A 15,957-nucleotide genomic window follows, 5' to 3' on the forward strand; every position below is an offset into this window, starting at 1 on the left:
CAATACACCGACTGTAATTACTGCAGCTGCCTGCCTATGGTATAGGATCAGCAGAACACCAGCAATTGGGGTAGCTTTAGGTGTACACTGTGCAGATGACACAGTACACCGACTGTAATTGCTACAGTTGCCTGCGGATAGGATCAGCAGAACACCAGCAATTGGGGTAGCTTTAGGCGTACACTGTGCAGATGACACAATACACCGACTGTAATTACTGCAGCTGCCTGCCTGTGGTATAGGATCTGAAGAACACCAGCAATTGGGGTAGCTTTAGCTGTACACTGTGCAGATGACACAGTACACAGACTGTAATTACTGCAGCTGCCTGTGGTATAGGACGAGAACAACACCAGCAATTGGGGTACACTGTGCAGGTGGCACAATACATGGACTGTAATTGCACCAGCTTCAAATTAAATGTAAAGACACTGTCTCTCTGTCTATCTCTCTCTCCGCTGACGGAACACACTACGCAAGGTAGTGTAATGTAAGTCATCCTATCAGTGTGTGTGCTGATGTGTAACATTTCTTGGTTCTATGTATATGTGTGTATGTAAATGGAGGCATCCACAAAAAAGTGACCTTTGAATTTAAATATAAGGTCTACTTTAAATTTTTAACTCAGTTTAATGTTTTTTTTTATTATTATTCTTTTTATAAAACATTTTTCACAAGTACACAAACAAACAGCACATTACAGAGCACTAACATGTGCGTGATGATGTCATTGCACATGGGCGCATGGCGGCCATTATGCTCATAGTGTTAAAAATGCAGGGTGACTAAACAATCGGATGCCATTTTATTTCCTTTCATTACCATGGACCTTATGTAATTGTTTGACTCATTTTTACTTTATTGATTTGGTCCACTTTTTGGTACTCCTGATGAATTTTGTGAGCGAAACATGTAGAGTTAAGATATGTTTGCACCTTATCTTTTCACCTTTATTTTGAGGTGTCACATTGGTCATATGGTTTACTAGGATAGTGAACAAAACGTTTACAAGGAAGTTATGAGAGCTTTTTTTGACTGAGACCAAGGAGTGGCTTGGTTGCAAGACACCATACCACGGTAATTGGCCAGTCAAAATTGCCTAGTTGTTTACAATGGAGATATGAGAGTTGTTATATACTGTTTTGCCTTATGCCCTGTACACACGGTCGGACAGTCCGACCACAAAATCCTTCGGATCTTTTCCGACGGATTTTGGCCGAAACTTGTGTTGCATACACACGGTCGGACAAAGTTGTTGGTAAATCCGACGGATTTTGTGGTCGGAATGAGGTGGTGTTAGTTGCGTACGACGGGACTACGTAGAGGCCAGTAGCCAATAGCTTTCTTCTCGTAATTTATTCTGAGCATGCGTGGCACTTTGTCCATCGGAATACTCTACAAACGATCGGAAAAAGTCAGATCGGATTTTGTTGTCGGAAAATTTTTTGATCCAGCTCTCAAACTTTTTGTGTCTGAATTTACGACAGAAAAAGTCCGATAGAGCCCACGCATGATCGGATTTTCTGACAACATAATCCGATCGGACCTTTTCCGTCGGAATTTCCAACTGTGTGTACAGGGCATAAGACCAATGAGTGGCTTGAATGCAAGACAACACAATAATTGGCCAGTCAAATTGTTTTCTTGTAGATAGTCATCATCAACCGGACATTCCTATACTAGGGACAGGTTGGAAAAGAGTAACAAATTAGGACAGATGTTAAACTAATCTGTGTATTCTCCCATCTTTTTTGTTCCCCTATTTAACTAGGGCATATGCTTTCCTTCCTATAGGCATTGGTCAGAACCACCTGCTCTACTAGGCCGAGTAGTCATACAGAAACTGTCATTGGAACAGGGGAGGCCAAGAACTCTGCAATACATTTCGTGACTTCCTGACTTCCATCCAAAAGCCATGGATTAACCAGCTGTGCCAGAAAACATGGTCGAAATTGGCAGGGGAATGTACACATCTCCAGCACTCCGCAGAGCAAAATAAATATATCCCTGCCAATCGGGCCCGGTAAAATAAATCCTGTGAGCCAATTTAAAGACCCAGTTTAAATTTTAAAATTGATTATAAGATGCAAGGGTTGAGTGAAGGTGTGTTAGTGTTAGTAGATGGTCAATTGCCCCACTTTGTAATCCAGTTCCATTTTTATTCTCAAATGCCGCGTACACACGATAGGAATTCCGGACAGAAAAAGACAGATGAGAGCTTTTCATCGGAAAAGGCGACCGTGTGTATGCTCCATCGGAATTTAGCTATCCGAATTCCCGCCAGCCAAAAATTGATAGCATGTTCTCAATTTTCCCGACGGAAAAACGTTCTATCGGTGATTCAGATCGTGTGTGCGCAAATCCGACACGCAAAAAAATCATGCATGCTCAGATTCAACTACAAGACGGAAGCTATTGGCTACTGGCTATTGAACTTCCTTTTTCTAGTCCCGTTGTACGTGTTGGACGTCACCACGTTATAAACGATCAGAATTTGGTGTGTAGGCAAGACAGCTTGAGCCGAATTCCATCGGAATTCCGTCGGGAAAACCATCAGAGCTTTTTCCGTTGAGAATTCCGATTGTGTGTACGCGGCATCAGAAGGATTGTGGAGTATCTAATTTTCTTACTGTTTTTAATTTTTTTAATCTAGAACACATACACCGTAATCACCAGGCAACGTCATCATAGTCATTTTCGATGTCATCATTGAAGTTATTTTCGATGTCATCACGAATGTCATTATGAACGTCATCATAAGTGTCAATATGAATATTATTATCCACGTCATTATCAACATTATTATCCATGTCATTATCAATGTCCTAATCAATGTCGTAATCAATGTTGTTATCAATGTCATAATCAATGTCGTTATCAATGTCATTATCCACGTCGATATCAACGTCATTATTCACGTCATTATCAATGTCCTTATCAATGTCGTAATCAATGTCGTTATCAATGTCGTTATCAACGTCATTATTCACGTCATTATCAATGTCCTTATCAATGTCGTAATCAATGTCGTTATCAATGTCGTTATCAACGTCATTATCAACGTTATTATCCATGTCATTATCAATGTCATTATCCACGTCATTATCAATGTCATAATCAATGTCGTTATCAATGTCGTTATCCACGTCGTTATCAACGTCATTATTCACGTCATTATCAATGTCCTTATCAATGTCCTTATCAATGTCGTTATCAATGTCATTATCCACATCATTATCCATGTCATTATCAATGGCATCATAGTTGAGCAAGCAGTTACTAGCTTTGTTTACACCAGGTAACATTTCTTGGGTAGTAAGCCTATTGCCAAGAATTAGTGGAATGTTTTGAGATTTAGCTTCAAAAAGTGGAATGTTTTGAGGTTCCACTGCAATGAGTGGAACAATCCGAGGTTCAGCTGCAATGAGTTGAATGTTTTGAGGTTCAGCTGCAATGAATAGAATGTTTTGAGGTTCAGCCTCAATGAGTTGAATGTTTTGAGATTCCGCTTCAACTGGTGTAACTTTTGGAGGTTCAGCTGCAACAAGTGGATTATTTTGAGATTCGGCTGTGATGAGTAAGACGTTTTGAGGTTCAGCTGCAATGAGTTGAATGTTTTGAGGTTCAGCTGCAATGAGTTGAATGTTTTGAGGTTCATCTGCAATGAGTTGAATGTTTTGAGGTTCAGCTGCAATGAGTTGACTGTTTTGAGGTTCCGCTTCATCTGGTGTAACTTTCGGAGGTTCAGCTGCAACAAGTGGATTATTTTGAGATTCGGCTGTGATGAGTAAGACGTTTTGAGGTTTAGTTGTGATTGCCCTAGTTTGAGTTTTTGATGGGGTGTACGATTGAACAGGGGCATTTGGTTCATGTATAAAGATCGGCACTTGTATCTGAGGCTCATTGGAAACACTACTACTACTACTTCCTATGTGTATATTATCATCAGCTGAAGAGAGTGAAACTTTCAGAACATCCTTCATGTGGACATCTTTTCCAGCTCCCACCACAATATTTGATAGCCCAGAATGCAAAGTCTCTAAGATCACATGCTCATTCAGATCACCTGCTTTATGGATAATTTCTCTACCCATCCCTGCGTCCAAATTACACTCATCCATTGAGACACAAAGCAACAATTCTGCAGTCTGTAAGGCAGATATTGGGTTGGTATTTCTACTCAGCTCCTCAATTTGAGTGATCTTCTTTTCTCTTTCAGACTTTTCGTATTCTAGTTGCTGGATATCATTGGAGACTGAGAGGGAAATCTGTTTTTGTCGCTTGGAGACCTCAGTCAGTACTTTCATCTCTAGATCCTCTTGTTTTATCCTGATGTCTTTCATTATGGCATTGACTTTCCCAACTACACCATCTGCCTCTTTATCTATCTTCCTCTTGTGATTCTGCAGACTCTGGAGCATTGCTTCAGTTTCTATTTTTTTAGAGGACAATTTCTCCAGAATCGGGTTCAGATTTTTTATTTGTTGCTGCAAAAATTCACTTATTGTGTTCACTTTGTGCCCATTGTGGTCTGTGGTCATGCAGTGAGCACAGATACACGTACCATCATCAATGCAGTAATACTCCAGGATCTTCTTGTGCACGGGACACTTTCTGTCCTCCAGGGAAGTGGTGGGATCGGTGAGGACGTGTTCTGGTGACTTGCTGTGTTCCTGTTGATGCACGTCACAGAGAAAAGCTTCACAGTGTAGACACAATATAACAGCGGGTACATCAAATTCAACACAATAACTGCAGACATGCTCGGGTTTGTCTCTCTTTGGTTCCGCAGAATACAAAAATTTGGCAATGTTGGATAATCTTTGATTCTTCTTTAATTCTGGACGTTTCCCGAACTCCTGCATGCATTCTGGACAGAAGCATTCCCTGTCGTGTTTGTTGTCAAATGTTCTTGTGATGCAAACTTGGCAGAAGCTGTGTCCACATTTCAGGGTGACGGGATCTGTAAAAATTTCTGTACAGATAGAGCACGTCACCTCAACCTTCAGATCATCAGTCGCCATCACTGAAAGAAAAAGCCCCAAAAACAATCTATAGTTATAAAGCACTGGAAAAAATGGCCCAACATTAAAAGATGCAGCACATTGTACAAATGTAAGGGTGCTCATTCTACAAAATTTAGAGTGGAGAGTTCATGATTGTTCCTATATTGCAGTGGTCTCCAAACTTCGGCCCTTTGATTGCCCCTATCTGGCCCTTGGGACACTATTCCTCCCACTGCTACAAGGCACAATTCCTTCCACTGGATGCCAACAGTGGAGCTGGAGCATAATTCCTGCCACTGACACTACTGATTGGATCCGATAGAGAGCCTGGTGTGAGGGGAACTCTGATGGGGACCCTGATGTAAGGGGGGGTGGGGACTCTATTGTTAGGAGAAATCTCAGCCAGTGTGTACAGAAGCCTGTCCGACAGAAGCCGGCTGAATGTTCAGCTTCTGTCGAACATGCATGCTGGAAAACCACCAGCCAATCAGCATCCAATCAGTGCTCCCAGCTAGTGGCTGCAAGGGCTTACTGGTGTGTTCTACCAGGCAGCTGGGGTGGTTGTCCCCTAGTCAGAGCACAATAGCGCAATAGGGGGAGATCTGTCAGTTTTTTTACATTCAGCATGCCGGGCTTAGAAAAAAAAAAAACTAGTGTGTGCACCCTGCATTTATGAAAGGGGGGGCTCCGATGGGGACTCTGATGGGGACCCTGATGTAAAAGGGAATTCTGATGTATGGGGGGCTGTGATGTAAGGGGACTCTGACAGCGACTCTAATGTAAGGATGACTCTGATGGGAACTCTGATATGGGGGGGGGGGCACTGATGTAGGGGAAACTCTTATGGAGGTCCTGAGACAAAGGGGGACTCTGATGTTAGAGTGGACTCTGAAGGGAACCCTGATGTAAGGGGCACTCGGATGGGATACTGATGTAAGGGGGCACTCTGATGGGGATCCTGATGTAAGCAGGAACTCTGATGTAGGAGGGGACTCTGTTGGGGCCCCTTTCATGAAGGGGCTCTGATAGGGACCCTGATGTAAGGAATGACTCTGATGGACACCTTGATGTAAGGAGGCACTCTGATGGGGATCCTAATGTCAGCAGGGAACCTGAAGAGAGGACTTTGATGGGGACCCTGACATAAGGGGGATTCTGATGGGAACCCAGATATAAGGGAGGAAACTCTGGTGGGGTTCCTGATGTAAGGGGGACTCTTATATAAGTGGGGCTCTGATGGGGACCCTGATGTAAACAGGAATATGATATAAGATGTATTCTGATTGGGGAGGGTCTGATGGGAACCCGGATATAAGCAAAAATATGGCGTAAGGGGGCACTCTGATGGGGATCCTGATGTAAGCAGGGTCTCTGACGTAAGAGGGGACTCTGATTGAGACCGTGATATAAGGGGGGTTCTGATGGGAACCCTAATGACAGGGGAGACTTTGATGTAGGAGAGGACTCTGATAGGGACCCTGATGTAAGGGACATTCTGATGGGGACCCTGAGATAAGGAGGGATTCTGATGAGAACCCAGATATAAGGGGGCTCTAATAGTGACCCTGATGTAAGAGAGGACTCTGATGGGGACCTTGATGCATAACCCCCAACATTTTGAGATGGGAATGTAAGAGGGACTCTGATGTAAGAGGGGCCTCTGATGGAGACCCAGACATAAGGGGAGATTATGATGGGAACCCAGATATAAGGGAGGCTCTGATGGGGATCAGTGGCGGCTAGTGCTCAATATTTTTGGCGGGCGGTAAACAACCCTGCCCCCCTACTCGCACATAACGCAACCACCACCCACCCCCCCAGAAGGCTGGCCTCGGCACTCACACTGTTTGATTCAAGCTCCTGGCTTCTGCTATGGGCTCGGCTAGGAGGATGGGATGGCCTCAATGGAGACAGGAAGGCGGCAATCAGTGCCAAGGAGCCATTGTTTCTCCTCACGGCAAAAACATGAAGTGGGTCCTGAGACTCAATTGGCCAAAACTCCCTGGCCAATCGGGTCTCGGGACCCGCTTCCTGATTGCCCAGGAAGAGAGGCAGGAAGACATTAGCGAATGTTAATTTGCTATAGCCATACAACTGGGTGGGCTTAGGGCGCAGTGCTCTGGGGCCAAAGCCAACCCTTTTTTTAAGCTAATTACAGCCTCAGGCTCTAATCATGTGCTTAAAAAAAAAAACCCATTGAAATCCATGCATCTGGCATCCTGCATGTAGATTAGGGGCTGGGTGCATGGATTCAGGGGGCCTCACCCCTGCACCCCATATGGACGGACCACCACTTATGGGGATCCTGATGTAGAGAGGACTCTGATGTAAGGGTACCCTCTGATAGGGACTCTGCAGTAAGAGGGGACACTGGTGGGGACCCTGACATAAGGGGGGGGTTCTGATGGGAATCCGGCTATAAGGGGGCTCTGATATGGACAATGATGTAAGAGAGGACTCTGATGGGGACCTTGATGCATACCCCCCAACTTTTTGAGACGGGAATGAGGAACACCTACTAGCAAATGTATGTAGGCATAGGACACACACCCTGCCACACCTCCTTAACCTCCCTGGCGGTATTCCCGAGTCTGGCTTGGGGTGGAATTTCAGAACCAAAAGCGGTAACCTCGAGCCAGACTCAGGATCACATCGCAGGATCCAAGAAGAGTGTGCTTACCTTATCCCCTGGATCCAGTGATGTCCCCCCCCTGCTGTGTGAGTGGCCCGTCCTCTGCTCGATGTATCATGGAGCCAAGCTCCGTTCCCTGCGAGCGTTGCGACGCACAGGGACGGAGAACGGCTCCAAATTCAAAAAGTGAAACACACACAATACATACAGTATAATGTAATCTTACAGATTACATTGCTATATGTAATAATTTCACATCCCCTTTGTCCCTAGTGGTCTGCCCAGTGTCCTGCATGTAGTTTTATTTTGTAACGGGAGATTATCAATAGCAACCAAAACCGTCCCTTTACATCAAAAGTGGTTTTAGACCAGCTAGAAAACAGCGATAATAAATTAGAATCACCTGCAGAATTAAGCAATAGCGATTTGTGGGGAGATCCGTCATCAAACACTGAAAAGTAATGACAGTGACAATTCTGCAACTGAGCAAATTTCAGTGTTTTTGATTTGATTACATTATTGCATCATTTTTATTATATTATTATTTGTTAGAATTATTTATAGTTATTTATTATATTATAAATTATGATTTTGTTTTTCAAATTTTATCATACCCGGGCTATCTACTAGACTCTGGTTTGGACAGATTTAAAGAGTAGATTCCCTAAAAAAAAAAAAAAAAAAGAAAGAAAAGTCAGCAGCTACAAATACTGCAGCTGTTGACTTTTAATAATCAGACACTTACCCGTCCCAGGGCCCAGTGATGTAGGGGAATGAAGCCCCTGCTCATGCGCGAGCGGTGCCGCGCGCCGTGATTGGCCGCACAGTCATCTGGGACCTGTCACGTGTTCCAGATGACTGACAGGAGGGAGGCGGCGGAGCTGAGCCCTTCCTGCGCCGAGGTGAAGTGATGACACCAGCCCGGGCACTGAAGGGGGCAGACTATGAGGGACCCCCTAGCAACAGGCATTTAGAGGTGAGTTAAAAACATTTTTTTTCCAAATTTTTTTTTTTTTTTTTTTTAGGAATTTTGATGAATTTCTTTTTTTTTTCTGTGCAACACCACTTTACGTGAGTTATTCCTAAGAATTACAGGCCTACAATATAAAACGCCAAATTTCCATGCAAAATAATTGTACCGCATTAAGCATCAATAATCTGAAATAATCGTACCGCCAGGTTAAAGGAGAATTAACGAAAAAAAAAAAAAGTTCATTAAATCCACAAGGGCTTTTTTTTTACCACTACTATTCCTTTATATTGGCTTTTAAGATTTACAAACGTAGCAATTTAGAAATTGAAACACTTTTTGAAAGATAAAAAGTGCATTTTATATACAGCTACGCAGAGTAGCCCAAAATGAGGGACAAATGTGAAGGAAAGAGAGTGATTGCTCTGATGGGGATCCTAATGTAAGCAGGGACTCTGATGTAAGAGGGGACCCTGACATAAGGGGGATTCTGATTGGAACCCGGATATAAGGGAGGCAACTCTCATAGGTATCCTGAAGTAAGAAGGGACTCTGACCCTGATGCAAGGGGAATTCTGATGTATGGGGGGCTGTGGCATAAGGGTACTCTGATAGGAACTCTAATGTAAGGATGACTTTAATGGGAACCCTGATATAAGGGGAGCTCTGATTAGGACCCTGATGTAAATAGGACGTAAGGGAAGGGGCGGATCCGGGGGTGATATCGTGGGCGGGCGGCTCCGTGGCTGACAGTGCGGGCGGCTCGGTCGGAGAGTGGGCAGGTGGGGGCAGCTGGGCAGCTCAGTGTTTGAGTGGGTTGCTGGCCAATCAGAAAGCCGATGGGCAGGGGAGCAGGGAGATGACATCATCTCTCACCGCCCTGCATCCCTGCAGTTCCGCCCTCACTGTGCGGGAAGCTGTGGGCAGCAGAGAGATTACATCATCTCTCTGCTGCTTAATTTCACTCTGGGACACAGCAAAAGACCACTTTAGCAGGAAAGTGACACAGTAGGTGACAATCCGCAACATGTGGCAGGTGGCAACCCTGGTGGCAAGTGACAATCTGTAATGGGTGGCAGGGGACATGGCAAGTGCTGACAGGCAAAGTGGCAAGTGACAATCTGCATAGCAGATGCAGATTGACGTGGCAAGTGACAATCCGCAATGTGTGGCAGGTGACGTGGCAAGTGACAATCCGTAATGTGTGGCAGGCTACGTGGCAAGTGACAATCCGAAATGTATGACAGGTGATGTGGCAGGTGACGTGGCAAGTGACGTGACAAGTGACAATCGGCAATGTGTGGAGAGTGATGTGGCAAGTGACAATCCGCAATATATGGCAGGTGACGTGGCAAGTGACAATTTGTAATGTGTGGCAGGCTACATGGCAAGTGACAATCCGCAATATATGGCAGGTGACGTGGCAAGTGACAATTTGTAATGTGTGGCAGGCTACATGGCAAGTGACAATCCGCAATATATGGCAGGTGACTTGGCAAGTGACAATCCGCAATGTGTGGCAGGTGACTTGGCAAGTGACAATCCGCAATGTGTGGCAGGTGAGGTGGCAAGGGACAATCCGCAATGTGTGGCAGGTGACGTGGCAAGCGACAATCCGCAATGTGTGGCAGGTGACGTGGCATCTGATGACAGGTGATGTGGCAAGTGACAATCCGCAATGTGTGGCAAGTGAGGTGGCAAGTGACAATCCACAATATATGGCAGGTGACGTGGCAAGTGACAATCTGTAATGTGTGGCAGGCTACATGGCAAGTGACAATCCGCAATATATGGCAGGTGACTTGGCAAGTGACAATCCGCAATGTGTGGCAGGTGACTTGGCAAGTGACAATCCGCAATGTGTGGCAGGTGACGTGGCAAGTGACAATCCGCAATGTGTGGCAGGTGACGTGACATCTGATGACAGGTGATGTGGCAAGTGACAATCCGCAATGTGTGGCAAGTGAGGTGGCAAGTGACAATCCGCAATGTGTGGCAGGTGATGTGGCAAGTGACAATCCGCAATGTGTGGCAGGTGACGTGGCATCTGATGACAGGTGATGTGGCAAGTGACAATCCGCAGTGTGTGGCAAGTGAGGTGGCAAGTGACAATCCACAATATATGGCAGGTGACGTGGCAAGTGACAATCTGTAATGTGTGGCAGGCTACATGGCAAGTGACAATCCGCAATATATGGCAGGTGACTTGGCAAGTGACAATCCGCAATGTGTGGCAGGTGACGTGGCAAGTGACAATCCGCAATGTGTGGCAGGTGACGTGGCAAGTGACAATCCGCAATGTGTGGCAGGTGACGTGGCATCTGATGACAGTTGATGTGGCAAGTGACAATCTGCAATGTGTGGCAAGTGAGGTGGCAAGTGACAATCCGCATTTGGTGGCATGCGACGTGGGAGGTGACACCCTCAGGGCTCCCACTGATTCTGCATTATGGTGAGTTGAACCATTTAAATTTATATAACAATGTAATAATAGAAATTATGCGCTTCAATCATTCGGACACCATAACAACCCTGGTGCCGGGATGATTGAAGCGCCAACACCGGCCATTTCCCTGATAAATTGCCCTAAAAAAAAACCAAACATATTTTCTAGCCGTGCCCCTCCCGAGATTAGACCCTGGATCCGCCCCTGTATAAGGGGTATTCTGATGGGGATCCTAATGAAAGCAGGGACTCTGATGCATGCAAATATTTGTAAGATAAACAAGGCCCCTGATCTACATGAAGTCTTGTCCGACCAAATCCTTTCCTAACTCTGCTCTTAATATGTGATCACGAAACCTTCTGCATATTGATTGCTCAGCTTTTAAGAGCTAGGAAATCTTGAATTAGTTAGTAAAGCAAAGACTTACCGAGGAATGATGACGCTCCGTGTTGCAACTACTTCCTTGTATAAAGACAGTAGAAAAGTGTTGTTGACTCCTCCCCTTTTTTAACCCTTCTGCCTAAGGATAGATTGATTTTTGCAGCAGGATTGTTTCAATTCTCCTACTCCTGACACATTCACTGCCTCTGCTGGCGATCCCTTCAAACAACTACTCTTTAACCCTTTTGCTTCCAGGTCCTTATGTTGTATGGATCTGACAGCATTTTTAAACTTTTAATGTGTATATTTTGTAACCCAGCTTTTATGAAAACGTAGCAACTTTATTTATGGTTTTATGTATGCATTTGTTTACATTGCACTTGAATAAATTGTATTGTCTTGATCCTAGCGGTTGATCTTTCTCCTCTTTCTTTTTTTCCATTGTGCTTCCACACAGCCCCAGTAATGGCCCCCCACCAGGGCAGGAGTTAGAGTGGTGGGGGCCCCTGGGCTTGAGTCACTTTCGGGCCCTACCTTCTATACATTACCGTATTTATCGGCGTATAACACACACTCCAAGTTTAGGAGAGAATTTTAAGGAAAAAACTTTTAGGAGGGAAGTTTAAGGAAAAAACTTACATTTAAATGCCCATCAATGCAGCCTTATCAGTGTCCTTCTGCAGCCTTGTCCATCCATCTGCAGCCTTGTCCAGTGTCATTGCAGCCTCGTCAGTTGAGCCTTGCCCCAGTGTCATTTGCTTCCTTGTCATTGCAGTCTTGAAGTTTAAAAATAGCGCCGCCGAGATACAGTCTTGTGTCCTCTCAGTGGTTCTTGGGTCCTCCTAGATCCTCTCAGTGGCTCTTGGGTCCTCTTGACAGGTCTCGGCGTCTCCCAGGTCCTCTCTGTGGTTCTTGGGTCCTCTCAGTGGGTCTTGGGTCCTCCCTGGTCCTCTCAGTGGCTCTTGGGTCCTCTCAGCAGCTCTCGGGTCCTCTTGACAGGTTTCGGCGTCTCTCAGGTCCTCTCTGTGGTTCTTGGGTCCTCTCAGTGGCTCTTGGGTCCTCTTGGGTTCTCTCGGAGGCTCTCGGGTCCTCTCAGTGGTTCTTGGGTCCTCCCAGGTCCTCTCAGTGGCTCTTGGGTACTCTTGGGTCCTCTTGGCAGCTCTTGGGTCCTCTTGACGGGTCTCAGCATCTCTCGGGTCCTCTCAGTGGTTCTTGGATCCTCTCAGTGGCTCTTGGGTCCTCTCGGAGGCTCTCGGGTCCTCTCGCAGTCCTGAGAGGAGCCAAGAGTAGCCGAGTGTACTTGGCGGGGCTCGCAGTCATGCCCAGTCCCTGTGTTATGTGCATCATAGGGCGGGACTGAGCAGAGCTGAGCCGAGTACACTTGGCTATGTATCTCGGTGGAGCCCAGTCAAGCCCAATGGTAAGCCCGGCCCTGCCCCCCACCACCATCTATCATATCTCCCAACTTTTTGAAATGGGAATGAGGGACACCTATTAGCAAAAGTATGTAAACATAGGACACACCCCCTGCCACGGCCCCTTAAAGGAGAATTATATAATATAAATGATTGGTTAAACCCACGAGTATTTATTCCTTTATATTGGCTTTTGGAATTTACAAATGCAGTAATTTAGAAATCGGGTGAAAGGTTTAGCGCCGGAAAACACATTTTGAAAGATAAAAAGTGCATTTTATATACATCTATATATAACAGACCAAAATGAGGGACAAATCAGGGGCAGGGGGACATTGCTCCAAATCAGGGACAGTCTCTCGAAATCAGGGACAGTTGGGAGTTATGATGTATCCCAGGCTCTGCTTGACCATATGCAGGCCCAGGATGACACAGCGGTTGCCGGCAGGTAGAGGAGAAGAGTGGACACACGTCTGATTTCCTCCCCTCCTTGTTGCTGACCCGAGAAGTGACGTGTTTGATATCACTTCACGTCTCTGTGTCTCCGGCTAGCATGGCCAGGGAACAATGCGACGCAGGGCAATGTGCATTGCATTACATTCAGTGGCACACAGGGGAGACATTGGGGGTCTTTTAGACCGTGGACATCTCATCAAAGAGAACCTGTCACCAAAAAAACATTGCATAGGGAACTTAATAAAAGTAATATACATTTAAAAAAATGAAAGTTACACCCAAGCACATAAAACTCCCCCCCCCCCCCCCAAAATAAAATATTTTTTTTTAACTCCCCCCATAAATACACATGTACAATAATATATTTTGTTTAACCACTTCAGCCCCAGAAGATTTGGCTGCTCAATGACCAGGCCATTTTTTGCGATACGCCACTGCATTGATTTAATTGACCATTGCGTGGTCGTGCAATGTTATACCCCCCACAAATAGAGCTTTCCTTTGGTGGTATTTGATCACCTTTGCGGTTTTCAGGTTTTGCGCTATAAACAAAAAAAGAGTGACAATTTTGAAAAAACACAATGGGGATTATTGGTAAATCCACTTTGCACTACAAGTGCACTTGGAAGTGCAGTCGCTGTAGATCTGAGGGGGACATGCAAGGAAAATAAATAAACAGCATTTTAGCTTGCACATGATTGGATGATAAAATCAGCAGAGCTTCCCCTCATTTCAGATCTACCTCTTAGATTTAGAGCGACTGCACTTCCAAGTGCACCTTCAGTGCAAAGTGGATTTGCCTTTTGGAACTCCCAATATTTTGTACTTTATGCTATAATAAATATCCACAATTTTATTTTTATTTTTTAAGGAAATTGTTTCCCCAGTTTAGGCTGATATGTATCCTTCTATATTTTTGGTAATAAAAATCGCAATAAGCGTATATTGATTGGTTTGCGCAAAAGCTATAGCGTCTACAAAATAGGGGATAAATTTGTGGCATTTTTATTAATGTTTTTTTTTTTTACTAGTAATGGTGGTGAACTGGAATTTTTATTGTGACTGCGACATTATGGCGGACACATCAGACATGTTTGACACATTTTTGGGACCATTTACAATTATACAGCGATCAGTGCTATAAAAATACACTGATTACTGTGTAAATGTCACTGGCAAGGAAGGGGTTAACACTAGGGGGGCGATCAAGGGGTTAACTGTGTTCCCTCGTGTTTGTTCTAACTGTAGGGGGATGGGACTGACTAGAGGAGATGACAGATAGATGTTCCTAGCTAGCAGGAACTCACGATCTGCATCTCCTCTCCTCACAGAACTGGGATGTGTGTATTTACACACACACATCCCTGTTCTGGCTCTCGTGCCTGCGATTGTGCGTAGCCTGTGGTCATCGTGACCGGCGGTCACGCACATAGGCATTCCCGCAGTGCAACAGGTGCGTGCACGCACCTCCAGCGGCAGGCACATGCCTGCTATCCCGCTTAACCACTTCCCGACCAGCGCGCAACAATATACGTTGGCACAATGGCACGGGCAGGCAAATTGGCGTATAGATATGTCCATTTGTATTTGCCGCCCTGCCAACGCGTGCGCGCCGCCGCCAGCGCGTGCGTGTGCCGGTCGGGATCCCTGTGATCTCCCGTTCTGCCTAGCAACAAGTAACACTGATCTCTGCTCCATGTGATTGGAGCAGAGATCAGTATTCACTAACACACAGCCCAGCCCCCCACAGTTAGTAACACGCCCCTAGGAACACTTAACCCCTACACTGCCACCCCCTGGTAACTCCTTCACTGCCAGTGTCATTTACACAGGAATCAGGGCATTTGTATAGCACTGATTGCTGTAAAAATGACAATGGTCCCAAAAATGTGTCAAAAATGTCCGATGTGTCCGCCATAATGTCGCAGGCACAATAAAAATCGCTGTTCGCTGCCATTACTAGTTAAAAAAAAATTATTAATAAAAATGACATAAAACTATCCCCTATTTTGTAAACGCTATTATATATATATATATATATATATATATATATATATATATATATATATATATATATATATATATATTATAGCGTTTACAAAATAGGGGATAGTTTTATGTCATTTTTATTAATAATTTTTTTATAATATATATATATATATATATATATATATATATATATATATATATATATATATGTATATATATATTTTTTTTTTGCGCAAACCAATCAATAAATGCTTATTTCGATTTTTTTTTTACCAAAAATATGTAGAAGAATACGTATTGGCCTAAACTAGGGGAAAAAAATGTTTTTTTTATACATTTTTGGGCAATATTTATTATAGCAAAAAAGTAAAAAATAATGCGTTTTTTTCAAAATTTACTCTCTATTTTTGTTTATAGCGCAAAAAAAAAATCAAAAAGCGCAGGGGTGATCAAGTACCTCCAAAAGAAAGCTCTATTTGTGGGAAAAAAAGGATGTCAATTTTGCCAATTTTGGGGCCACGTCGCACGACCGTACAATTGTCAGTTAAAGCGACGCAGTGCCGAATCGCAAAAAGGGGCCTGGTCCTTTGGCTGCAAATTGGTTCCGGGGCTTAAAGGACACATTTCAAACTAATATTCCATCTTAACATCGATTCCTGCAA

At 44.5% G+C, this 15,957-nt stretch overlaps 1 protein-coding gene across 1 annotated transcript; it reads right to left on the reverse strand.

Annotated features, from left to right (window-relative positions):
- Positions 1–610: 610 nt before the first annotated feature.
- On the reverse strand, positions 611–11,585 carry LOC143933539 (uncharacterized). Its single transcript, XM_077456453.1, has 2 exons — positions 11,482–11,585; positions 611–5,026 (listed from the first exon to the last, which is right to left on the reverse strand). The coding sequence occupies exon 2, from the start codon at positions 5,022–5,024 to the stop codon at positions 2,826–2,828; it is 2,199 nt and encodes a 732-aa protein (XP_077312579.1). The 5' UTR covers positions 5,025–5,026; positions 11,482–11,585; the 3' UTR covers positions 611–2,825.
- Positions 11,586–15,957: the final 4,372 nt, after the last annotated feature.

Source organism: Lithobates pipiens, unplaced genomic scaffold, assembly GCF_037356315.1.
Source record: "Lithobates pipiens isolate NorthernLeopardFrog02 unplaced genomic scaffold, aLitPip1_a1.2 Scaffold_27, whole genome shotgun sequence".
Taxonomy (NCBI): Eukaryota; Metazoa; Chordata; class Amphibia; order Anura; family Ranidae; genus Lithobates; species Lithobates pipiens.

What these genes read in the sequence shown, in the direction of transcription:
- LOC143933539 (XM_077456453.1), bottom strand. Translation starts at nt 5,024, where the DNA reads ATGGCGACTGATGATCTGAAGGTTGAGGTGACGTGCTCTATCTGTACA.